The 27,994-nt window shown below is 33.0% G+C and overlaps 1 protein-coding gene across 2 annotated transcripts in view; it reads right to left on the bottom strand.

Annotated features, from left to right (window-relative positions):
* LOC140439052 (xanthine dehydrogenase-like) overlaps positions 1-27,050 on the bottom strand; it is a 40,594-nt gene extending 13,544 nt beyond the window's left edge. Inside the window, exons 1-12 of one of the 2 annotated variants that reach the window (XM_072528693.1) lie at positions 26,899-27,050; positions 16,127-16,293; positions 13,425-13,698; positions 12,262-12,471; positions 11,788-12,011; positions 7,797-7,899; positions 7,230-7,357; positions 5,671-5,958; positions 5,372-5,540; positions 3,674-3,792; positions 1,305-1,614; positions 2-185 (exon numbers count right to left, since the gene is read on the bottom strand). In XM_072528693.1, coding sequence (XP_072384794.1) covers positions 2-185; positions 1,305-1,614; positions 3,674-3,792; positions 5,372-5,540; positions 5,671-5,958; positions 7,230-7,357; positions 7,797-7,899; positions 11,788-12,011; positions 12,262-12,471; positions 13,425-13,698; positions 16,127-16,293; positions 26,899-26,950 — 2,228 coding nt within the window. In that variant the 5' untranslated portion in view covers positions 26,951-27,050. Of the gene's footprint in view, position 1; positions 186-1,304; positions 1,615-3,673; positions 3,793-5,371; positions 5,541-5,670; positions 5,959-7,229; positions 7,358-7,796; positions 7,900-11,787; positions 12,012-12,261; positions 12,472-13,424; positions 13,699-16,126; positions 16,294-23,096; positions 23,240-26,898 lie in introns of those variants that run through there. The other variant, XM_072528694.1, reaches the window with a different exon arrangement.
* Positions 27,051-27,994: the final 944 nt, after the last annotated feature.

Genomic DNA, 27,994 nt, shown 5'->3' with positions numbered 1-27,994 from the left:
CTTATTTGTAGGTAAATTCAAAACAACTGCAGCTCCGATCTGGTTGCCATCGATCCATTGTGAAGTAGGAAAAATGTCGATGCCATCTTCAGTTGGTACAACTTTACAACAGTGAACTTCCATATGGTAATGGTATTGTGGTCCTAGGTAAATGTCTCCTTTAACAACTTTCTTCACATCGTCACCTAAAAAATTGTTGATAATAGTAACTTTATGTTCATAACACCGTGCTTTGTGGATTTCGAGAAAGTTTTAGGTTCACTATAAAACTCTAATGGAATCATTGAACAATTTAGCCATAAACAAAAATAATAGAAGAATTATAAAATATCGCCATGGCACAAAAAGACACTCTAGGAATAGAAGATGCTTTGTGCGAAGATGCTACAATACAAAAAAGGAGTGTGGCATGATGGCTGTTGTTTTTATGCGCTCTTGAAGAAAATATATGTCAAAATAAATTTACTCTGGCAATTTATTGGAGAAAGTGATTCATTGGTACGAACTAATTTTACCAATACACCATGGTTTAGAAAAGAAATAAAAAAAAAATGTAAAGAGTAACGAGAGGCCTAAGTACAAAACAGCAAATACTCCAGAATCTCGAGACACCCATAGAAGAATACGAAATAAAACGAAGCAGTTGGTAAGAAGAACAAAAAGTAAACACTGGAATAGTTTATAAAAAGGATGGAAAGCGTCTTCTACGGTACACAAAAACAAATATGGAGATTCATAAGAAACCAACGGAAAAAAGGCAGGATTGAAGGAATACAATAACATACCAGCAAACGAATGGGAAAGATACCTGAAGGAACTGTTTAAAGTAAAGGAAAATAATAATCAAGACAATAACGTACCTGAATTAAGACACGAAATAGAAGGCAGTTTTCAGGAAGTAGAGATAGCTATAAATTCACTCAAAAATAGAAAGTCACCAGGACCAGATGGAATAACCAACGACTTCTAAAACATGAAGGAGAAAGTATAACTCTAGAGATGACAAAACTTATACAAAAATTTATATTGCACTGCAAGATACCAGACGTATGGAGAAATAGCATAATGATACCAATGTTCAAGAAAGGAGATAAAGAAGTCTTACACCTAGTGTATAAAAAAACATACCAATTAATATTATACAAACGGTAGAAAACATCTACTTCCCTAATCGCATACAGACAAAGATAAATTGAAAACCAACACAGTGAATACCAGTACAAAGCGGATTCAGACAGGGTGACTCGTTAAGCCCACTTGTTTTTAATATAATAATGGACTCTTTAAAACTTATAATTTCCTACCTTTTCTGAGTCGTTTCTGAGTATCTTGTAATTCAATTCTTGACTGAACATTATCGTTAACCACATCCCTAACGTCCAGGTAGGGTTTACTGGTAGGAGCCTCATACGTAACACTGACCAAGGGGACAGCTGTAAAGGTAAGACCTGATGATTCTGTAACAATTATTCCAATGGGTTGATTGTAATACGTGACTTTTCCGCTACAGAATAACTCCTCTTCTACGGAAAACACGGTTACGTCTGTTGGCGTGAAGATGTTACTTCCTGGTATATCGTTAATGTCATAAAATGCTACAACTCCAGGAAGAGCCTCAAAAGAAAATAAATTATCTGTTAACGATAATATTAAGGTATTTTAATATTTTTTATATAATTTCGAATTTATAGCAGAAAAGTTTTGTATAGATCACATTTGTACGTTCAAATAACTTATGGCTAAAAATAGGCTCGTCTATTTAACGTTTATAGACCTTAAGAGGAGTACGCATCAATACATAGAACAAAATTATGTAAAATAATGAACGATATCTTAGTTTTACAAAAACTGACATAAGCATTAAAAGCACTAATAACAAAGTAGACAATTTAATCAAAACCAATATATAACACCTATTTAAAACGAAAAAAAGGTCTATTGCAAGTTTGCTTTATTTTATATCCCCCACTCTCTTTAAAATATTCCCCATGATAAAAATTACTATTTTATATTTTTAATGAACATCTAAGGGCAGCCACAAGTCACAAAAAGGGGCAGAATAAATAAACAGATGTAACAAGAAGCCCCCAAAAAGGCCAGAATAAATCAACAGATACACAAACACATACAATAGATAAATCATTAAATTAGAAGACGATGAAGCTAGATAAAACTAAGAAAGGGAGAAAGAAATGTAGAAATCCTCAGTGTAGAAATTCAAATTGCATTTTTGATATTTCTTTGGAATTGCGTCACCATAAATCACTTGATGGAAACTCTTTACGCCGTGGGAGAGACGTGGGAGAGACACCCAACACAATAATCGATAGCAACAACGCTCGGGGAATCCCTGGAAATCATTTGCTTATCATCTGCCACTACGAGTTGCACCGAATATGTGAAGTTTAGTTGCGCGCTAGCGAAGACACGCTACTCTGCTATATTCTTAATACGTGTTTCCAAAATGGCAATAACTAGGGTTAAACGCAAAAGAACTATTTTACCGATTGAACAAAATCTAGTGATTTTGAAGCTATTTATAATTTACTAATGTTTGTATTTTGAGAACGATTTCAGAAGTGGAAATTAAAACGTCAATAAACGTATTTTAACCTTTAATTGTGGCTTATTCCCATTTAAATAGTAGTTAAAAACTAGTGATTTTAAACAGAAGTAAAAAGGGTGAATGTGTGGCACAATTGTCACAATTCTATGAAGTTGGCAACCTCAGTCTGATTCTTTTAAAAACATATCTACACGAAAATCATTGAAAAAAATCGACTTCTCAATAACTCGATGAAGCATTCAAAGAACCTTTCAAACTGATTTATCAGAAAATGAGAGTCAAGACCAAGGAAATGATAGGACGGGATCAAGCAAAAGAGTAACTAAGCAGGAGGCTGACGAAGCTGCCAATATTCTACTAGACTATTTTGGGAAACGGAAACCTTCGAACCTCGACACATTCAAAAGAAAAGTACTGAGGAGAATACTAGGACCTGTGGGGGAAAAGTGAATCTTCAGAAGTCGATACAACAACGAGCCTTATCAACTTTATAAGGAAGCACCACTGTCAGACTTCATTAGAATACAAAGATCGCAATGGGCCGGACATGTGATGACAACTGAATGCTAGAATGCAGGGAAAGAAAACGGTTGGAAAGCCAAGAAAGCGATGGGAAGATACAGTAAACAGCGACGTACAAGCCCTTTTAGGAGTCTGTGTATGGAGATCAGCCACAGACAAACAAGTGTGGAGGCAAAAAATAAAGGAGGCCAAGGCTCAATTTGGGCTGCAGTGCCGTAGAAGAAGAAGAAAAAAATTGGAAACTAGTCTATATCTTGGGCTTGCGCAGAATATATCAGAAGAATAAAAAAATCGAAGACTTTTAACAAAAGCCAAAGTGACTGACTTTTTTCTCAAGAACTCAGCTACCTATTTAATATACTGTTTTTTTTGTTGTGTATCTTTTTATGTAATTTAAAAGTTAGTTTGAACTTACGATACTTATTTTTTCTGCTATCTTTTTATTATAGGTACAATATGTATGTGTGTACATATGTATCATATACAATAAATTATCCGTGCCATTTGCGGTTTCGTGGAACATGAATAATCGGGGTTATACTATAATAGTTGTATTATGTATTTTAATCAAGTAAAACAACTTACTAGAGCTTTGGATGCATCGATTTTAACAATTGTCGACCCAGGGGGCGCTTGTGCTGTCACAAATGAACAGAAAACTTCATTTGGTCTAAGTGGTTTGTCCATGATGTATTCTGCTTCACCTAAAATGTTAATAAAGTGATAAAGTGGATATGGGAATCTACCGAGGTATTATAATTGTCCAAAAGCCAACTACTTCTTTGTGATTCACGTCTTGTTATCGAAAGGGGTACAACTATTTATTACATTATTCTTATTACTATGAATGTAGTCTTTGTCCTTATGTTTTTTGCCTAAGTCTAAGTGAAAAAATGTTGCAATTATTTTTTTCTGTTTGTCCCTAGATTTTTTTTTCTGATTTTTTGAAAACCTACCTTTTATTTCGACATTTTATTTTTTAATTCTCTTATTATATTCTTCATTTTTGCAGTTTGAACAGATTCTACAATACGGCATCCTACTACCTCTTTCATTACCCTTTTGGTATCATCATCATTCTGGCTTTACAAACCTCCATGGGTCTTAGCCTCCTCAAGAATTTCCCTCCAGTCGTCCCTATCCATCGCCCTTCTTCGCCAAGCACGTATTCCCATGTCTTCGTCCATATTATTAAGGAACCTTGTTCTTCCTCTTCTTCTCTGACCAATGGGTCTATTAAGGAGCGTTTTTCTAGCTAGGTCATTTTGTTCCATTTGAATTACATGCCCTATTCACCTCAGACGTCCTATCTTAATATGTTTTACGATATCAGATTCCTGGTATATTCTTTTTGAAGTTTGAAGTTGTATCGTCTTCTCCACACTACATTGTCATTCACTGCTCCATAGATTCGCCTTAGTACTTTTCTTTCGAAACATCCTAATATGTTTTCATGATTTTTTGGAAGAGTCCAGGTCTCTGAACCATATGTTAGGACTGGGCGTATTATTGTTTTGTAGAGTTTTATTTTTGTAATTTTTGATTTATAATTGTAGATTTAAGGAGGAGATTGAGCCCAAAATAGCATCTTTTGGCCGTGCAAATTCTACGGTTTATCTCTGCGGTAGTATTATTTTCAGTGTTAAGGAGCGCTCCCAGGTATACAAAATTCATTCACTGCTTTGATGACGTCGTTTTCTATAATAAGTGGTCGTAGGATTTGTGGTTGCGTACTTATTTTCATATACTTCGTTTTGTTGGTGTTTATTATTAAACCCATTTTTGTAGCTGATTCTTTTAATGCTGCGCACGCCTCTTGTACAGCGTTTTCAGGGCCAGATTGAACAGTATACCGAAGAGAGGGTCTCCCTGGCGCAGCCCATTATTTGTGTTAAAAGGTTCAGACACTTCCCTCTGAATTCGTACTCTACATTAAACTTTTTCAAGAGTTAGTTTTGTTAAATTTACCAACTAATTTGGTATTCCTTGTGGTAGACTACAAATTTTTGTGAAAGTAGATAAAACGAACTGGTGTGTTGATAGTTTCAAAAGTACATATTTAAAAATTGTTAAGCTCACTACGTATACTGCATTTGACTAATAATGAGCTTGTTGAGCCTTAGATGGATTTCTTACAGCGTGTTCAGTTAAGACTGATCATCTTCCGAATCGAAATTCTACTCCATACTCTTAAGCGTGCTGACCTAGACTATCCATCTCTTTCTTATATAAGACTCATTAACAGCATGTTAGTTATACAAATCAAAATTATTTTTTGCATACCTGAACATTGTACTAGAGATTCCAGCTTTGGAATGGGTTGAGTTAAAGGCCATTCGTCTTGGATAGTACCATACTCTTGAGTTCCAGTTGAGATTGGTCGATCCAATAGGGTTCCACCACTTTTATACTTTTCCCCTACAATTCCTTCCGGGCATATTTTCAAAATGAACTGGAAGAGTTAATTTGAATCTTTAATTTTTTTTGTATTCAAAATTTTTCTCGGGTAAATACATAAGCGGGGTACAACGACTTATTTATATGTATATGTAAAAAATGTTTATATAAAAATGTATACTGACCTTATAAAACAATGATATTGCTAGATTTTTTCTAAATTCTGGAGAAGGATCAGGCGGAGTATAGTCACAGACAAGCTCTTTATTTAGCGAGTCAAAAACTTGTTGTAAAGTTTCATTATTAAATAAGGTTTTTCCTTTTAACAGAGCTTCTGTAGCATTTGCGTGTATAAAGTCCTTATTAATAGATCCGTATACAATTGTAGCCGATTGGACAACATTTTCGCTATTCAGTTCTACTAAAAATCCGGCGTTTACCAAAGCGTGGGCATTTTGTGCCCTTCTCATAATCTAAAAGAAAAATTGATAATCTAGTATTATAGTTCGAAAAATTTTATTGTAAAAGAATGGACATAAGCAAAAACAAAATTATTTTTCATTTTGTGAAAAGCATGGGCATCCACGAAGCCTATCATTCCTTATTCCTTCGTTATAGTTTTGTAGTTATCTTAATTTTTTTTGTAACCATCATTGTCGTGATCCTATGTTTCTTAAACTAACTATAATGTTGTAATGTATCCAATAGATTTTTTGTTATGTTTAAGTAATTTTTCTTAGCAAATCCCAGTCAATTTTATTTTTCCCCTAATTGTTATTTTAGATATTTTAAGACTTTGACACCAAAACACTTGACGTGTTCCATCTGTCATTAGGTATCCAAGTCCTACATCTACACAGTAATACTGTCTTAATCTTACTATTAAAGTAATAGGCACTTGAAGCTGATGGGATTATCAGATGATGACCTGTGCAGATTCTGTCAACTCGAAGAAGAAACAGCAAAGCACATTTTATGTCAGTGTGACAGTCTGGCAAATGTGCGGTTCTTTGCATTAGGAGAAGAAAATCTACCGCAAATAGCTACATGGAAGGTACAGTCTCGAAGCTAATAGACTTTATAAAAAGGGTTAGGCTAGAGAATATTATCTAGGACTAGAGGACCACAATAGATCTGAAAAGGTTGCAGTGGAATAGGCCGAATAGAAACCTCTCTTAATCTAATCTAATCTACTATTAAAGTGAGGAAGGATTTCTGCCAATTTCTTGAATTTTTAAGATTTTCTTGGCAACTAATGAGCACTGAAAGACACAAGATGGACCAGAAAACTAATTGACTGGCGCCCAAGAGAAGAAAAACGCAGCAAAGGACGACCACCAACACGCTGGATGGACGACATTGGACGAATATCCAAGAAATGGCAACAAGAAGCACAGAACCGTGAAGAGTGGCAAAAAATGGGAGAGACCTACGTCCAGCAGTGGACAGAAGAGGTTGCATGATGATGATGAATGAGCAAAAATATGTAATTATTCTATGAATGCAATAAACAATAAAGCTGAAATATAGTAAACTAGATAAGGCACCATTTATAAGATCTATAAGATCCTTTAAAAGTTCTTATCTCGAGCACTCTGGGGTAATTAATGACAAGTGGTTTCCAGACTTAGTAAAAATATGAATATAGCCAATTTTTCCATGAGAATTTAAAGATAAAATATATATAGTTAAACAATAAATACTTTTCCAAACATATAATGTTGATTTAAAACTTAAAAATTACCTTATAAGAACCAAATTTTAAGGTATCAGCCAAAGAATGCAATACTATGGATTTTATTACACGTTTTGTCATGTCCAGTTTCAAAAATTCTTGGGCAGTGGTACATGTTTCCTTACCATGAACATCAACTAAAAATTTAAGTATTGTATTACATATTTTTATCAATATACTATTACATCAGGCTTTAAAAACTTATAAGCTTGTGATTTATTTTTTTTTCTTAATAAAGTAGATAATAGAAGTGCGACAAGAAAATAATTTCAGCACCATGATAGTTTTTTTGTCATAAAGGGATGTATTGTATCTAGTCCAGGAGTGATTAACCTTTGGCATTTCAGTAATGGTACCTCTATGTCTTGTGTTATATTTACATTTTTACGCTGAATGCACAGTTTTTAATTTATATGAAACTCCTGAATAAAGTCTGAGGAAATCTGAGGAAAAGAAGAAAAATGTAAAAGCTCTCTTTACATGTTTGAATGTAAATGACTCAGATATAAAAATGTTTAAGAAATAAATTAAGTTTAAATGTAATAGTGGAGATTTTTCATTCATTATGATACATACCTGTTATAATAGAGGCTTTGAAAGTTTCAAGTAAGATGAAAACATCTGACTGAAACTCGTTGTATTTATATTTTATCATTAAGTTTCCTGCAATGCTGCTAACCTAAAAGTTGCACAAAAAAAATTAATATGCAAAAGTTTTCTATAGCTAAAATGTGTGTAGATGTAGTAGAAAATGGTCCCTGTACGTTTATAAGTTACCACTTCTCTGGTAAATTTGTCATAAAGAAAATGTCGTTCTCTGAATTTAAATTTGTAGATAAATGAGCACGTCTTCATTGTATATTGTGTATTGCTTTGTAGAATATGTTTCTTATTTTATGTGTATACCCTTTATATGACCCTCTGACTACCCTAGAGGACCTACTGTCTTACTCGCTGAAGTCAAAGATGCAATTAAATCGCTAAAGAGAAATAAAGCCCCAGGCATTGATTCAATACCAGGTTAAATACTACAGTTACTAGGTAATAAAAGATTACAGATATAAAAATCACTATAAGATATACACTGACGCATCCAAATCTTCAAACGGTGTTGGTGCAGCCATCCTTACACCCAATACATCCTTAAAATTTTAATTCAAGCCCATTACTTCGTCATATACTGCGGAGTTGTTTGCAATATTACAAGCACTTATCCACATAAAAGAGTCAAAACGGTCCCCGTCTCTCATAATAACCGATTCACTAAGCTCACTTCACACTATCAAACGTTTATATACCAATAATCCAATTGCCTCACATATCAAATCAGAAATAGAGATTCTAAATAATAATAAGATCACTGTTGACTTCATGTTTGTTCCATCACATTCAGGTATACAAGGAAATGAAGAAGCAGATGAACTAGCACGCTTAGCATCCTTCAGCCAGGACTCCATTCTTATTAATGAGGTTTCTTCAGATGACTTTAAGTCAGAAATAAAACATAAAGTGTTAAGTGCGTGGCAAAATAAGTGGAGTGCATCACAAAATAAACTCAAGGAAATCAAACAATTAGTGAAACCATGGTTCCAACCCACAGCGAATAGACAGGACCAAGTGAGAATAACACGTTTGCGACTAGGACACAGTAACTTTACACATAAACACTTCTTTACGCGAACTGTGCCGCCAATGTGTGAAAATTGTCAAGTAACACTCACCGTGAAACATATACTAACTCAGTGCAAAACATATGAAGCAGCAAGAAGAAGCACACTATACCAAATAATATAAAGGAAGCCCTAGGAAAAAACATGAACATTAAAAACACAATAAGTTATCTTAAAGACTCAGGACTGTATCAATTATTGTAATTTTTTATAACTTTACCTGTATTATATATTTAGGTCGCTAATAACTCTGGTGGTTACAGCGTAAATAAATAAAAAAAAAAGAGAAATATTACAGATCATCCATTTTATCTGTGTCACTGTTTTGAATTCAGGAAAATAGCCATCTGATTGGTGTACTTCAATTTATATCCCGCTACACAAAAAAAGGGACTTTCTAAATTACCAAATACCTAAAGAACAAGCAGCGATTGTAAAGGGTAAAGGTATATGGAAACAAATCCCGAACCTGAGAATTTCAAGTACTTATGATTATAAGCTTCTTTGACTACCAAAAGGCATTTAATTGTGTAATCTGGATGAATCTGTAGTCCATTTTAATAGAAATTGGCACACTAATTCACCTGGAGACACTTATTAAAAATCTGTACCAGTCCAATATAGCAACAGTACGACTAGATCAGAAGTTATCAAACCAATTCAAGACCGAGAGAGGTGCTAGACAAGGATGTGTGTTGTCACCTGACTTATTCAACATTTATGGTGAACGTGTCATAAGCGTGGCTTTAGATGGATGGGATCATGGAGTAACAGTGGCTAATAGGAAAATCTCCAATTTAAGATTTGCTGATGACACTACACTTATAGCAGCAAAGAGCAAGAAATATTAATCTCCTGCGAAGAGTTGAGTACGAAAGCAATAAAGTTGGTCTGAAAATCAATAAAGCTAAGACAAGAATAATGGTGATCGACAAATTCCACACTATTTAACTGAGTAACATGTTACAGGAATACCAGATAGTGGACAGTTTTGTCTATCTCTGGTATAGTATAACTAACGATGGTAACTGAGAAGCAGAATTTCGTAGACGTATTTGTATGACAAAAAATGCGATGAGTGGCCTAACTAAAGATTGGAAAGACAGATCATCATCATTAATCAGCCAATCGCGTTTACTACTGGACATAAGCCTCCCCCCGTTCTTTCCAGTGTTCTCTACACTGGTCCGCTGTAGCCAGTTTCCCGCTACAAGTTTTATATCATCGGTCCATCTAGTCGGTGGTCGTCCTCGGCTTCTTTTATAGATTCTGGGCCTCCATTCCATAATACGTCTCGTCCACCGTCCATTTTATGTTCTCACTAAGTGCCCTACCCAGTTCCACTTAAGCGTCGTGGTTCTTTCGACGACGTCTTGAACTCCTGATCTTTGGCTAATTTGTTGGTTTTTTATGTGGTCTTGAACGCTCAGGAGTTTGTTGAGGAGTTTATTCGCAGATTTTTGCGTGAGTGCTAAAGTCTCTGCTCCGTAAGTTTGTACAGGCAAAACACATTGGTTAAAAACCTTTCGCTTAAGACACATGGAAATTGAACTTTTTAGAATACGGCTTAATTTGCCAAATGCTGCCCATGTCAGGCCTATTCGCCTCTGTATTTCATGTGATTGATTGTCTCTGCTTAGTTTGATCTCGTGTTCCAGATATTTATAAGTGTCTGTTTGTTGTATCGTATTATTGTCTATAGTTATATTTCCACTCATTACGAGATTTGTCATAAGTTTAGTTTTCTTAAAGTTTATCTTTAATCCTGCTCTTTCAGACAGACTTTTAAGCGAATGTATCATAGAAACTGTATCCTGTAAGTTATCTGCGATTTATACAACATCATCTGCAAATCTTAGATGATTTAATCTTTCAGGAAAGACAGAGATATCTCTCAAAATATTAAGATGAGACTGGTGAATGCCCTTTTTACGGACGTGAGAGCCAAAAAATTGGTGTCTATGAGATGTGGTGCTTGAGAAGAATGCTGCTTATACCTTGGACAGCTGATTTCCATTCGGGAAGGACAAAGGTTTCCATTCTAAACCAACTCCAGATTAAAAAAAGGCTGTACACAATATGTCAGCAACGTACTCTGCAATTATTCGGTAACGTAGTTCGCAGAGGTGACCATAGTTTGGAGAGATTATTTGTTTTTGGAAACGTTCCGGGGAGATGTCAAGAAGACGATTACCAACTACATGGTCTGACAAATTAAGAATTAAACTGAAAATTTATTCTGCGAAGCTCCCAGAGCAGCTGAAAATAGACACCAATGGAGAAAAATTGTTAGGAATATTGGGAAGAAATCCTCAGTAATGAGGGAGGGAGAAAGAGAAAGAAAGACCCTTTATATAAAATCTAACAATAAAACTTTGTCTTTAGTGTCTTTCTCTAGTGATCTATTTTTGGTACGCGTTTACACTTTATAATCTTTAACTGAATAAGTTAAGGAGTGAAGAACTGTTTGTCCCAAGTTAGTCATTTAGAATTATGTCTGTATTTTTTAATTTGTTATTTCGTTAATTTGTTTTAATTTCATAGATTCTAATAAACATAGCTTAAGGCCTTTAATTTGCGTGTGAAGAATTTAGCGTGTGAAGAATTTAAAATTGGTCATTAAAAGAGTGATTATGGCCTAGAAAGTGAAGTGCGTACGTAGAATCTGTTTTTCTATCATAGAAACCCCTTTTGTGTTTTGCTATGCATTTGTTAAAAGTTCTACCTGTTTGACCATGTAAGTTTTTGGGCAGTCGGCATTGTATAAGTGTCTTTGGACTCATGTTATTCTTAATATATTTGCATAAGTTGTTGTTAGTTCCGAAAGCTGGTGTTATTATAGTCTACTGTACCGCTTACTATATTTTTTTTTTACTAAACTTTGTGTTAAAACTTACATTTCTTATTTGCACTGTCGCTACCAAAGCAAGATGCTTTTCAATAGTGTCCAAAAATGAATAGTTCGTCTTTTGGGAATTTTCATGGCATATGTGCATCCACTGTGTCAGATTTACATTTCCACCAAGAGTTAGAGATTTATCTGTGATGGAGTAGCCGCTAATCTCAGGGACGTTCTGAATATCTATATAAAAGTCTGCGCTGCCAATACTGCGGAATATACCTGAAACATTTGACATATTTTTTGATATTAAACATATAGTTTTTTTACTTCCAAAAATGTAATGGTTCACATTCACTTCACATGCTCTAGTGTCATGTGAACCAAATTATCGCTGTTAACTTAGACTTTTATTACGATTTTGGTTTTGGTCAGCCTCAAATACTAGAAGAATCTTTAAAGACTCTAATGTGATAAATTTAAATTAAAATATTAATTAATTTACAGAGAAATATTCCATTTAAGACCTTACCTTTAGCTGTATTTCCAGATACCAACATGTAGTTGGTAGTTGTTATACTTTTTAACGTAGATAACAGATCTTTCAAAGAATTAACTTGGACCCACTTCGAATCACCAAGTTCGAGAACTTTAGTTTGTTTACTTTTACAACCATTGGCGCACGTTTTCCCTGTGCTAGGACAAACTTTTAAATCTTCTATGTCAGCAATAGGTTCTTTGTCTAAAAATATTATTTATATTATTATATTATTTTTCAAAAATAATCACTCTGCAACGAATAGAATAGAATAGAATAGAATAGAATAGAATAGAATAGAATAGAAAAGAATAGAATAGAATAGAATAGAATAGAATAGAATAGAATAGAATAGAATAGAATAGAATAGAATAGAATAGAATAGAATAGAATAGAATAGAATAGAATAGAATAGAATAGAATAGAATAGAATAGAATAGAATAGAATAGAATAGAATAGAATAGAATAGAAAAGAATAGAATAGAATAGAATAGAATAGAATAGAATAGAATAGAATAGAATAGAATAGAATAGAATAGAATAGAATAGAATAGAATAGAATAGAATAGAATAGAATAGAATAGAATAGAATAGAATAGAATAGAATAGAATAGAATAGAATAGAATAGAATAGAATAGAATAGAATAGAATAGAATAGAATAGAATAGAATAGAATAGAATAGAATAGAATAGAATAGAATAGAATAGAATAGAATAGAATAGAATAGAATAGAATAGAATAGAATAGAATAGAATAGAATAGAATAGAATAGAATAGAATAGAATAGAATAGAATAGAATAGAATAGAATAGAATAGAATAGAATAGAATAGAATAGAATAGAATAGAATAGAATAGAATAGAATAGAATAGAATAGAATAGAATAGAATAGAATAGAATAGAATAGAATAGAATAGAATAGAATAGAATAGAATAGAATAGAATAGAATAGAATAGAATAGAATAGAATAGAATAGAATAGAATAGAATAGAATAGAATAGAATAGAATAGAATAGAATAGAATAGAATAGAATAGAATGGAATAGAATTTAGATCAGGATTTGGAAGGGAAAATGTTTGAGCTGTGATAATTAAAAATGAATGTCAAGCAAAATATTATAGTTTTTTGTAACTGTGTGTAAACATGTATTACCAATTAGTTCCTTAAAAGCTTTTAAAATTGGTCTATATCCTGTACACCTGCATATATTTCCTCCGAAAGAATCTTCAATTTCTCTTTCAGTTTTAACACCAGATTCATGAAGGGCGTACATATTCATTATCATTCCGGGTGTGCAAAAACCGCATTGCGTACCATAATTTTCCGCGAGTGTTTTCTGGATTTTGTGGTATCCTTTTATAGGATTACCAATTCCCTCAACAGTGTGAATTTTCTTGCCGTCGCATGATAAGAGTGGCATCAAACACTAAAATGTAAAACACTATATTACTTACTAAAAGGTTATAAATCTTTTTTTTAATTATTTTATAAATTTGTCAACTATAGTTTATTTTTATGAACGAGAGAGTAATTAGCATAATTTTAACTGGTACCTCCGACCACTCCATGGGCGTGCTCAAGATTAATTGAAAAATTACTTTGAATAAATGTAAACAAAAGTGACCTCTTTTATCACACACTATATTAGAACTGACTGGCCTACATTAAAAAGGGTTTTAAAAAATTCACATTTTTTTTTAATTTTTAAAAATTACAAAAGAGAAAAAGAGTTTTTAAAACCGTCTAAGGTATGTTAAATAGATGAATAAAAATATTAATATAAAACTTACAGCTACTTGTTACAAATCCAAATCAGATTCAGAAGATGAACTTTCAGAACCAAGATTTATAATAACTGGCTCGATCATTTTATCAGTAATATTTTCCAGCTTCCACATTTTTTCCTCTTCTTTAATAGTGTGATTTACTGCCTTTTCCCAGTTTTCAGGTTTTACATTATTTACGGCCTCCAAAAACAACTGTTTAACATCATGAATTTTAAAAGTGGTATTTTTTCTTGAAACTTCACTCTTTATCTGTGCCCATACCAGTTCAATCGGGTTTAATTCACAATGATATGGTGGGGATCTAAGTACTGTCATTCCACGATTTTTGGCAATTTCATCAATTTCGTATTTTTAAAATTTTTCTTTATGAAGGGCACACAAAGAATAAAGTTCCTTTCTTATAGATCCGGGATTATACGTAATATTTTTTGAACTCAGCCAATTCTGCAAGTCTTTTTTTAACCACTTGGTTGTGGGCAGTCCTTCTATAAGTCTGGAGTGATAACTTGCATTATCCATTACTATTACACAGTTCTTAGGAAGAAGATCTATCATTTGTTCGAACCATTCTTGAAAGACATCAGCGTTCATGTCTTCATGGTAGTCACCGGTACGAGTTGATTCAAAAGTTAATAAACCACCTTCAACAAAACCGTCTGAACTGCCAATGTGTACTATTATCAGCCTGCGTCCCTTTCCTGATGGTGGGTTTAAACCAGTAGATAAGTTATTTACAAAAGCGTGCCTTTGACTTGTAACAGTTTCATCCTGCCAAAATTTATTTGGTGTATGGCCCTCGTTGATCCATGTTTCATCAAGATAAAATATTTTTCTTTTTTGGTTTCTCATTTCCTTTATGGTTCTTAGAAAATGTCTTCTCCATATGACAATATCGCTTCTTTCTAATAAAATAGACTTTCTGGGATTCTTTTTCCAGCGGAAGCCTATTTCTTTTAAAAGTTTCCATAACGTACTTCGACTCATTTCTGGGTAATCCTTATCATCTTGAACTGAGACAAGAACTTTATCCAATGTTGGAAATTCTTGTCTAAAGAAGAATTCATGCACTTTCCGTCGAAGTCCTTCTTTAAAATGATATTCTATTTGAAATTTTGATTTCCCTGGAGCATTACGTGGCATTTGAAAACTACCACATTTCTCTTCTTTAATAACTCTGTAAATCGTAGATTTCCCAACACCAAGTGTACTGCTAACTAACTCAACGGTCTCATCAACACTTTCACATAAACGTTTGTCTGTAAATGATTTAAAACAATTAAATATTAATGTTTTTTCATTAACTGTTAAAGTACCAATTTTTCGGCGTTTACACGGCACTTCCAAATTTTCCAAACTTTTTAGTGAACTGTTAAGAATTTTGAATACGCCACTTGGACCTTCCTACAAAATGGAAAAACCCACTATCACATTTTCTGTGGAATAAGTTTAGAAGGTAATTATCTAGTAAATTACTGTCGTAGATTCCTGGAATTAAAGAATTAAATGTTTGATTGTTGAAACCCTTACTTCGTGGAATGCACTCATTTCAAATAAAATAAAACGTTTTATTTTATCTAAAGAATTAAACTTTATTTTGCAAATAGGTAGTTACTTATTAAACTTTTATTGGTTATATATAACCAATAAAATAAACATCTTACTTTTCTTGCAAATTCATTAGTACCTGTTAACCTCCATCACTCCGACACTGGCAACCTTATTTAGGGATTAGTAACCCTCACAACTATTGTATTCTATTCTGCTCCAACCTTTATACCTGGTGGTCATAGTCAATTTAAAATTGTTTTCCTATATACTTCTGTAAACTTGTTGACAAATATCTGTTTTTCATTGAGTCACCCGTATCAACAGTTTAGGGATTTGCATACATAATTTATTGTTTTATTACTCTCTCATACATAAAAATACACTATAATCAAAAGAAAATATAGATAAAATAATTATCATGAAAATCAAAGTTCTGAAAAACACAATTTTGACAGAAACAACTTAAAAAGCACCGAGGAAAGATACGATTAAATAAAAATAAAACCGGTGTGTACTTACAGACATAACCGAATAAACATTAGATTTGCCATCCACTGTTTCTTCCACAGCCACCGTGCAGGTTCCGCAGCCTCCTTCAAAGCACATTCTCTTGGTGCCTGTAAGGTGTAACACATCTCTAAGGTATGAGTTCAGAGAGTCTCCTGGTTTTACATCATTAGTGTTTACTGAAAATAATATATGATGTTATTAATAAAACTCGAATTATAGTCAAAATGCCTTTTTTATCTTTTTTGCCTATTCTAGGTGTTTTTGCACATTTTGACTTTGTTGCAAATTTTATTTATATTCCTATTTATATTTATACTCCTATTTCTAAACACTTCTATAAAAAGTTTTTGGTCAATAATAAAATAGCTATGATTTGTTTATAATAGATTTCTAGAGAAATTTATCAAAATTTTAGGCTTAACTATTGGAAAGTTTTAAAGAAAATAGAAAGTTTTTTAAAGAAAAGACTTTTGGAGAATGGTAAAAGGGCAGTGCGTCCACAGAAAAACAGCTTCTAACTAAAATAATAAAAAAACAAAGGCTGTTGTGGACTAAAAAATACTCTAATTGTACTATACAGGGTGAGTCATGAGGAACTTTACACACTTCTACCATATGTAGAGTCCCTCAGGGAGCATATCATGTGGCCACTAAAAAATGTCAACTCCTCTTCTTTATTAATTAACAGGGTGATTTGTGTAATTGACCATTTATTTCATTTTAGTGTAGTGTTTATACGGCTCATTTGATTGTTTAAATTTTTGCATGATACAGTACACTACTATCAAGCATTCGACTGGTATTAGCTAAACTAAAAAATTCCAGGACTGGCTTTGGAAAAATTAATTTAGCGATTCGTATTAAATATTACACCCTGTATATATATTTTTTAAAATGCAATAAGTGATTTTCAAACTACATAAATAGCCAATGAAAACGACATATGCGACAATGTTGTCTCACTTTTATTAAATTTTTAGTGAACGATCAAATCTTACCAAAAATAGAACAACCATAATGAAGTATCAAATTATAAGGTAATTAATTTAAACAAATGTTATAAATTTCAAACATTTTAATTGAAATAATAAACTGAGTCACTGCACAACAAAAAACAGTAACTACTAACAATAACGAAGAACAATTTAAAAAAAAACTAAAAATATGTACATAGTTATGATAAACCCATAAATTAGAACTGGAAAAGATACAATAATGGTAACAAAATAAAAATAATTCAAAATAGATTTTCGAAATGGAACCCTGCAGCCTGTACACATTTTTGTTGCCGAATTGTTAATTGACGTATTGAATTACGGATACTCTGGGGATCGTTTCTAATAGTATTACAACAATGTATAATTCTATCAATTAATTGTTGTCGGTTATTAATATTCACTGCGTAAACTAGTTGCTTCAATCGTCCCCAAATATGGTAATCAACGGGATTTAAATTCGGGGGTCTTGAAGGCCACGAAATAGGACCTGCACGTCCTATCCACCTGTTGCCATAAACATTATTGAGATGTTGTCTCACTGCCAGTAAAAAGTGTGGGGGTGCCCCATCATACTGAAAATACATCCCTCGGATAGCAACGTTCGCGTTGGCAAGCAAATTTGGCAAAATATTTTGTAGAAAGTTAAAATAGACCTGCCCTGTTAAAGGACCATCAAAAAAGTGAGGACCTACTAATTGGTTATTTATGACACCAATCCACACGTTAACCGAAAACCTTAACTGAGAACGACGTTCTCGAATAGCATGGGGATTTTCTTCTATCCACACATGTGAATTTCGTGAATTATTTATCCTGTCTCTGGTAAATTGGGCTTCATCTGTAAATAGTGTCCTGTATAGCGTTGGTCGATTATTGTTAATCCATCTACAAAATTCCAACCTATCGATCTCATCTCCAGCATGTAGTCGCTGAACCATTTGAATGTGATATGGGTATAGATTATTTTTTTGTAAGACTCTACTTACTTTTGATTGAGTAACATTGAGTTCTCGACTTACTTGTCTAGTGATTATTGTAGGGTTCATAGTAACGGCGTCCATAATGTCATCTTCCTGCGCTTCATCTACATGTCGCTCTGTTATTCCACTAGGAAAAGTGCCATTTGCTTGCAAATAATTAAAAACTGACCCAAATGTTGGATGACTGGGAGTTCGACGATTAGGAAATCTCCTGCGATATTCTCTACTAGTAGCCCTACCATTCCCATTACAGAATCCATAAACAAATATTATGTCTGCATATTCTGTGGTCGAAGACTGATGTGGCATTTTGAACGAAAGTAACAAAAGCTCTACCAAAACATTAATTTTTCCAAAGCCAGTCCTGGAATTTTTTAGTTTAGCTAATACCAGTCGAATGCTTGATAGTAGTGTACTGTATCATGCAAAAATTTAAAAAATCAAATGAGCCGTATAAACACTACACTAAAATGAAATAAATGGTCAATTACACAAATCACCCTGTTAATTAATAAAGAAGAGGAGTTGACATTTTTTAGTGGCCACATGATATGCTCCCTGAGGGACTCTACATATGGTAGAAGTATGTAAAGTTCCTCATGACTCACCCTGTAGATGACTGGAGAAAAGTCCTATTTACAGATAAAACTTACTTTATAGTTCAGTGACAGCGGTCGAAATTTGTCAGGAAGTCTGACAATGAAAACCTTACACCATCTTTTATTGATGAAACCGTAAAACATCTAACAAAAAAATGTTTGGAGGATGTTTTTCATACTTAGGGTTTGGATCTTTGGTACTAATCGAAAGCATGATGAACAGCCAAAAATACAAATCTGTGTTGAAACAGCGTTTGGACACAGAACTCCAAAAATGTCAGCCCCAAGGAGGAGCAATTCTTCAACAGAATTCTGCTCCTTGTCATAAGTCAAAGCAAATGATGAAGACATTTGTGATGAGAGGATATTTGTGAACTTTCTAAATAAACTGTTTTTTTATTAAAACAGTCTATGATTCAATTAATTCTAACAGTACTCTATAACGATTAACCTATTTAGTGATCAGAAATCATATATTTTTAGATTACAGCATCAACATTACATTTCGTTAGAAACCCTATAAACGGATTTGTTTTACTTTTATTTTTATAATAGAATCCTACTTTATTTATTGTTCAAAAATCCTTATAATAATTTAAGCTCCTATTGTAATTTTTAATACATCAATTATTAAAAATGATTTAAAGGTTAATGCTTTTTATTAAAGTGATATTTATCAATAGATATTAAATTTACCGATAGAAAGTTCGGCCATTGTTTGGTAAAATGCCCTAATAAATGTGCAAATAAATAAATTAGGGTATGGCTCGGGCATAAATATTAATGGTAAAGTGCTATCAAATCTTTAATTCGCCAATTTTTAAACGCAGAGTGTATTAATAGTGTCAAAAAAGTATTAAAAAAGTTACATGGAGTCTGTGAAGATTAGATGAACTTAGTTTAAGTATCGATATCGATGGAACTCAAACAGAGCAGCATGCTTCGTATAGATATCTTCGCATAAATATAAAGATACTGAATGAAAGATTTCATCTTAAACCAAAATCTTTCAATTAATGTGCCTCATCTACCTATACATCATCATCACCACCTTTGTGGATAGTGAGCTACTTCAAGATTTGTCGCCATTCTGATTTTAATCAGACCATCTTTAGTGAACTTTGAAGTACTTACTAAATAACCTTATTACCAAGCAGTGTTTATATTACATATTAAATAGTTAAAATTATAAATTTAAACCACGTATTGTCGATGTTTATGTAAATAATTAACTTTTCATGAGCACTATGGCCTCTACTTGAAACTGCACTAACATCTGAGTTGGTCAGAATACACCCGCTAACTATTTATTGCCTGGTATCTTATTATTGAATGCAATGAAGAAAACATAAACAAAACTGGGAAAAAATAAAGGCTGACTTAATAGAACCTTCAAAAAAAGTATCTTCGCAAAACCAAAGAAAAGAAAAAAGATTGGATGACGGGCGAAATACTAAATTAATGAATAAAAGAAGAGTATATAAGGACAAAAATAAATCATTGTACCAGCAAATACAAAACGAAATACGGCGACAAATTCAAATAGCAAAATAAATTGGTTAAAAGAAAAATGTAAAGAAATAGAAAAGCTACAAAATAAACATGACAGCTTTAATTTACACAGAAAAATAAAAGAATTAACTAGAAGACTAGAATACAAACAAAATATACTAGTTGATGAAAAGGGAGACACACTAATGGATACAGAAAACAAATTGATGGTATGGGCAAACTATACAGAACAGCTGTTTAACGACAAACAAGACAAAATGGATAACGAATATTTCGTTGAAGAGACTGGACCAGAAATAACAGAAAGTGAAGTAAAACACACAATTAAAGAAATGAAAACTGGGAAAGTAGTAGGACCAGACGAAATACCGACAGAAATATTGCAACTTATCGCCGACTGCAATATACATGTTATTGTCGAATTATTTAATATCATATACACAACAGGTATATTACCTAAAGAATGGCCTCTATCAACATTCGTGACTAAACCTAAAAAGAAAAACGCCAGACAATGTTGCGATCACCATACCATCAGTCTAATGTGCCACATACTAAAAGTATTCCTAAAGATTATTCATCGTAGAATATATAAAAAACTAGAACAAGACATTGGACAAACTCAGTTCGGATTTAGAAATGCTCAAGGAACCAAAGAAGTATTATATGCAGTAAAAGTGCTAATACAGATATGTTTAGATGTAAAGCAGGACATCTATGTCTGTTTCTTAGATTATAACAAGGCATTCGATACAGTGAAACATAATCCGTTAATAAAACTACTGAGAAAAAAGAACATCGACACACAGGATATAAGAATAATAAATAAACTGTAATATGAACAAGAAGCTGCCATAAGAATAAATAATTTAAAAACTAATAAAATAAAAATCAAAAGAGGTGTTCTTTCTTCTTTCTTCTTTCTTTCTTCTTTCTTCTTTAGGTACCGTCTCCTCTAAGGAGGTTGGTAATTATCACAGCTATTTTCACTTTTGAGATGCATACTCAGTTTAATGCATACTCAGAAAAAAATTTCAAAACAGCATTAGAAGATGAAGTAGCAGCCATAAAAATAAATGGAATACCCATACGGCAAATTAGATATGCTGCTGATACAATACTAATAGCAAAAAATATTACAGATCTACAAAGAATTTTAGATAAGGTTTTTGTAGCGAGTGAAGAATTTGGTTGTCACTAAAGATAAAGAAAACAAAATTCATGGTTATATCAAAGAAAGATATTAGATACATCAATCTACACGTAAATAATAAGACGATAAAACGAGTTTAGAATTATAACTATTTAGGGGCAAACATAAATGAAGCAAACGATTATACCAAAGAAATTAGAGTTAGAATAGAAAAGGCTAGAAGTGCATTCAATAATATGAAACAAATATTATGTTGTAGAGACCTCAGCCTAAATCTTAAAAAACGAGTACTAAAGTGTTATGTATTTTCTGTTCTTTTATATGCTGTGGAAACATGGACTTTAAATAAACAATGTCTCAATAAATTGGAAGCATTTGAAATGTGGACATATCGAAGAATGCTGAGAATCTGGAGATACTGGATTTCATCAAGATAAGAAACTACAATATCTGGGTCATATAGCACGTGGTGATAGATATGAATTCCTAAAACCAATAATGCAGGGAAAGGTTCAAGGAAAGCTCAGCATACATAGAAGAAGAATGTTCTGGCTGAGAAACCTCAGAGAATGGTTTGGATACCGCTCAACTGAACTCTTTCGGGCTGTAGTGTCAAATGTTAGCATAGCAGTGATGATTGCCAACCTTCGTCGAGGAGATGGGACGTAAAGAAGAAGAATTATTATTATATGGTATTATTTATTATTATTTATATATTTTATTAAACACATACTAAATACAGTCTATTTTTTTACTTCATTGTAAAGTTTTTAGGTATAATTCGAAGTTATATCTGTTGCACCACTGCCCTTACTTGTTTATAGCTCCAAATATTTGCCGTATTTTACCCTTAAAGAATTAAAGTGTCTCATCCTACTGTGTTAGGGTCCATATTTCTGATTCATACCTGAGGAGCTGCCTTAGCAGTGTTTTGCATTTAATTTTATGATTAACTAAAACGTCTTTATAGATTTAGACCAAAAGCTAGGACTATTGTAGTAAAATGTATTACCAGGGCATTAGTGAGCAGTGGAGTTAGCAATATAATGTTTTAAACATATCAATCTCCCTAATACGATTTTTTGGGCCAGACTCATGATAACATCAGACATGTGTGTTTCGTGGATCTCCCTAGCGACTGAAAGTCAATGTAGAAAAAGATAATTAAACCGTTGACTTTCTCTGTCGTAGTCTCCCTGTCAAGTTAAGTCTGACTTGAGCAGCTTTAGAAAGTTCAAAAGAACCATGTTTTCAAATCGTCAGACTTCCCAATATGACTTAAAAGAAAAAAAAATAAACAGTGTGTATTGCCGCTGTTGACTTACAGTATTATGTCGGCGAGACAAGATTCCAAACCGCCAGCTACGACGAAGATCAGGAGTAACTGATGCTATAAAGAGAATAGCAACATCGAAATGGAACTGGGCTTGACTGACAGATAACAGGTGGACAGACGATCTGAAATGTTGTCAACCAAAAAAAACTGGATGCAAGAGACACCAAATTGAAACAGATGGAAATTATGAGGGAGATTTATGTCTAGCACTGAACAAGAGGAGATTTATTGTAAATCAAAGTTCTTTTCAAACAATCTTAATATTTACAATAATTAAACAATTCATATCTTTTTACTGTTAAATTTGTTAAATACATAAAATTATATCGTAACACCTGGACTTTAGGATAAAAAAAAATAAAAATAATAATTAACAAATCAAAATAAAAAACGAAACTTACGAGTATGTTCCTGTCCATTAACATTCAAAGTTATAGTTTTCAAGAGCACCATTTTTAATAACAAACTTTAACAAAAAGGTACTTGAATACTAGCCGATAGCTGAAATATTCTCAACTTATAAAGAATTTGCAGTGCAAAAGATAAAGTCGTGTAGAATTAACATCGGCTGATAAAACTTTGTTAAAAATTTGATAAATAATTAATGTTAATACTGTTATATATAATTTATCGATAATTTGTAACTCTCACAACTTATCAACAATCGAATAGTATAAAGCCGATAGTTTCACTAAAATTCTATGTTTAATATGAGAATAAAAAGGAAAGTCAATGACGTTCTGCTGATTTTAAAGACGTATCAACAGGTCGCATTATCCAAATCGGGCTTTAATGACACCTTTGGGTTAGATAAATCAAATAAGTATAAAGAGATGTTAAAATCACAAGGACATTTGGTTTTATTTTATTAGTAAAAACAATAAAATATTTTTTTATTGTAGTGTAAAAGAATCTTTATAGATAACGAAATTATTTGAATCATCCAAAACTGAAAAAATTTGTGATTTTTGTATGGTACAGAAAACCGCTCTAATAAAATTAAATTCATATCAAAGTTAGGTGTTGGTTTAATCTGCCATTACAAGAGCTGAGGTCCTATGTAACATATATCAGTGATTACTATATCTATTTTAATATCTGCTCTTAAAGATATCTGACAAAGTGATATTATTTTATCCAGGTTGGGGATCCTTGATCATAAGTGTTAAAAAAATCCAACTACTCCAAATACGCCAACTATACTCCAAAATTATTAATAATAAAATAAAAGATGACGTGAGAGAAGAAGAATAATACTATTTTCAAAGAGGCAGGAATGCTAATCTAGCTATGCATTTGTGGTATTTGGCTCTACGTGATAGACGCACTTCAAAAATGTTATTGCAATTTAAAGTCCATCAATCCAAAAATTCATACTACATCATACTACAACTAGAATAACAACCAAATCCCCTTCTTGGATGGCTCAACAACCAAACACCAACGTGGAATACTTGGATACGCCGTTTACCGAAAAGCAATCCATACAGATAGACACCTAAATGCCATCTGACATTATCATCCTTCATCCAATACAAGCAGTTACCAACACCCCCGTGCTCTTGTACCAATCAGTCAGTAGATACAACTACAACACACAAACCAAAAGAAGTTTCTCCATTCTTCAAAGTAAACACAAATCAAATTAGACGAGTTTTAGCAAAAACGGCATCTTTATATTACAATTGTGGTCTATAGCATTTCCTGTGGTACATGTGATATAAGATACGTGAGAGAAACCAGCCAACTAGTATCCGCTAAATTTAAACCCAGCCGAAATATAAAAAACAAGATATGTAGTACGTGACATAAAATCAACCTGAAATCCTATCTACAAATAACAGTCATCCAATAATACAGAACAAAACCAATCATGGAGGTTGTAGACATTAAAATCCAATGCGGATTTATTAGAAGACTACGCTCAGTTTGTGATACGACTTCAGTACTCATAACAACATAAATTGGAGTTCGGTTGGCTCATCCGCCGTTAGATGATCTTCAGCCGTCGTTCTGGAAGAGGACATAGGTTTTTAGATTCTATCTTTTATTAAAAATTTTTATTTAAGAATGTGGTTCGAAAGTCTGCCAACCAGAGATTTTTATGATCTCCAGCCATGACTCTGGAAACATTTCTAATCGGCTGTTAAAATACAAAAAAAAAAAATTTTAAAATATATATGGATATGCTTTGCTTTTAATTTGTATTCCCCATGTATCTCATAGATGTTCGATTGGATAAAGGTCGGGACTGAAAACTGACCAATTCATACGGACAATATCGAGATCCTCTAAGTATTCATTGACGATTCTAACACAGTGAGGATGCGCATTATCGTCCTTAAAATCAATTTTGTTCCTATGAATTGCGCAAAAGATACCATATACTCGTTTAAAATGGTTAGTATATTCCTTGTTTCTGTCTCGGAACTTTCATCTACAAGAACTAAATCAGTACAGTCATCGAAACTTACACCAGCTCAAACCATAACTGAGCTTCGTTGATAGGTTATTCTATTAGCAACATTACATTGCTAAAATCGTTCTCCTTGCTTTCTCCAGATTCTCTTCCGGTCGTCTAATGACTTTAAGAAATACCTGGACTCATCCGAGAACAAAACTTTGCTCCAATCTGCGTAATTCCAATTTTCTTGTTCCCTTGCACAAGCAAATCGGGCTCGGTAGTATTCCACAGATAGCTGAGGACATAGAGCTGGTCTTCTATATAATAAAGTTGCGTTATGAAGTCATCAAAGAACTGTTCACCTACTGGACAGCTCAGTTAAAGTAAGATGTCTATTTCTTAAACACGAAGTAACCAAAAATAGATCTTTGATGATCTGATCCTGACCTAGTGTAGCTATCGTTTTGATTGAACCGCTAAATGGCTTTTTGAACAGCACAACGACTAACACCTAGCACCCGGACGACGTAATATTGGCTGTGACCATCTTGCACTAAAGCCACGGATCTTTCAGCATCCATTGGTGGTAATTTCATTTTAATATTTAAATTAAAAGTTCTGAATTTAAAATGTTTTATTACCAAATTGGTCTGGTTGTTATAATCAGTACAATAACAAGTTAATTTCTTACCGTTTATTAAACTTAAATTTTTGATGAAACATAAATTTCTATTGCTTATAAAGAAATGCTATTAAAAATTTAAAAATAATATATAAAAATTAATAAGTGTAATTATACGAGAATTTCTCTAAATTTATATATGCCAAACAATCAGTTCTAAGTGTTAAATCTCGCAATAAATAAGAAATATGTCATGGATCGAATTTTTTTGGGTCCTGAATGTATCTATCTATGTATCTAGCATGTGAGGGTACTATACACACAGAGGACTCACTTTTAGATAATAATGATTTTTTACAGGATGCAACCAGCACCGATTTCTGAGCATCAAGGTCGCGCACTGATAGAAGCCCACTTAATGGCCAGATTCTCCCAGAGATCGGCTAGCCAGGAAAGCAAAATTTATTTTACTAAATCAGCAGCTGATCGGCCGGCACTCATGATCTCTGGATAGATAGTTAATAAAGAAGTCATTGGCCCTCTAGATGGGCACACATACAGTGAAGAGGCATAATTAGAGTTACATAATAAAAACACGGACAAAGGGGAGAAAGACGCCTAACATTACCTCCTATATTAGGCAGCATCATCGCAGCAACCTCTCCCAGGTGCCTCATTTCCCAAGGCATAGAAGATATAAAAGAAGTTAAGTCTCTCCAACGTTAAGTCATGCCATTGGGAAAGGGATGTGTACCGCTTCAGACAAGATACTTTTTTTCTTAAGTTTCTAATCTTCGGATTTGAAGAACTCCCTACTCCGGAATCTCATTTCATTGAAGCTGGGACTTACTATTTATGTGCATGTGTACAAACAAGCCATTCTTTATCCTATCATGGAAAAACATCACAATTTGAAAGGCTGCTGCAAACAATGCAATGAAGATTTAATACCTAGAAAGACACATACAGATAAACTAGTACGATATCCGAGCGTGAGCTATCGCTGAAAGAGATGAAGACGGCTTTTGCTTAAAATCACGAATGAATAAGAAGAAAAATGAGAAGAGAAAGTTATCTAAAAAATAATTACACTAATTTTAGACTTAGTGTTTCATTTTCCAGTAATTTATTGGCCAAAACTACTATTATTGACATTAAAATAGATATACATACTTACATGTATATTGTTTTTCGTTAACGGTTAACGTTATCGTTTCCGTCTGCTCCATTTTTAGACACAATGATTTGTAGTACACTTCAAACTTCCCACTGATAAACAACTATTCAGTTCCAACCGGGTTTTATTGCAACAATTAAAATAAAAATGCACTGCTTATACTTATATGGATCTAATATCTAAAGATAATGTCAACACAAAAAAATCTATTTAATAAATTGCTATTATTGTAAATATTATTTTAGACTCATTTCAGTTTTCATTAACCGCATTTATTACTAAAGCAATATAAAATAATTGTATCAAGATATCAAAAAGTTTAATTGTCAAATTAAAATAATAGCAAAATTTCATTAAAACTAGAATTGTTTTATTTATTTACATAAAGTACCTCGACAAGTATAGTCATTGGTACAGGAACACTAACATTAGATATAAATAAAATGACGAAGTAAAATAATAATTACATCACTTTAATTAATGTCTATTAGGTTGTCTTGTAGTAAAGCTGAGCGGTGTATAGTTTTCGTGATCGCTCTAGGGTTGTTGAGCATTTCCTGAAGAGTTGGTCTCAAGTCCAATGCTTGATCCAGGTTGGTGAATGATTTGCAGTCGATAGGATGTGTTTCACGGTCAGGAAAACATTGCAATGGTGGCAAGTTAAAGAGTTCCAGAAGACATCAAGAAACCATTGGTAAGTTTGGTGTGGTTGGTTTGGAGTCTTCAAATTATCGATGCTTCTCTTCTAGTTAAGAAGTCCAGGGAGAGGTCACCAATAAATGGTTGAAGTTCATGAAGAGTTGTTTTGCTCTTTTGTTATAAGTTTTGCCAGATATCCTTTTCTGACTTTAGAGTTTGAGATCGTTTCATCAGAAGCCGGGCTCAACTTCGGGAAGAAAATTACGCTTTTCGATGAACCAAATAAGTCTTTTATTAATCACTTTTTTCAGGAAGTTTGCAGGTTGTACGAGAGAGAATTCGGAAGAGAAGATTTAGAGGTTCTGGAGGATTTATCAGGTTTTTTACTTGTAATGATTGTAGAATTGCTCCAAATATCTGGGAGTTTACAAGTGTTCCAGATAAGATTATAAATTTC

The sequence above is a fragment of the Diabrotica undecimpunctata genome, chromosome 4 (genome assembly GCF_040954645.1).
Source record: "Diabrotica undecimpunctata isolate CICGRU chromosome 4, icDiaUnde3, whole genome shotgun sequence".
Classification (NCBI taxonomy): domain Eukaryota; kingdom Metazoa; phylum Arthropoda; class Insecta; order Coleoptera; family Chrysomelidae; genus Diabrotica; species Diabrotica undecimpunctata.
Note: the sequence above shows the minus strand (reverse complement) of the source record. Positions and strands in the feature narration are given on the sequence as shown.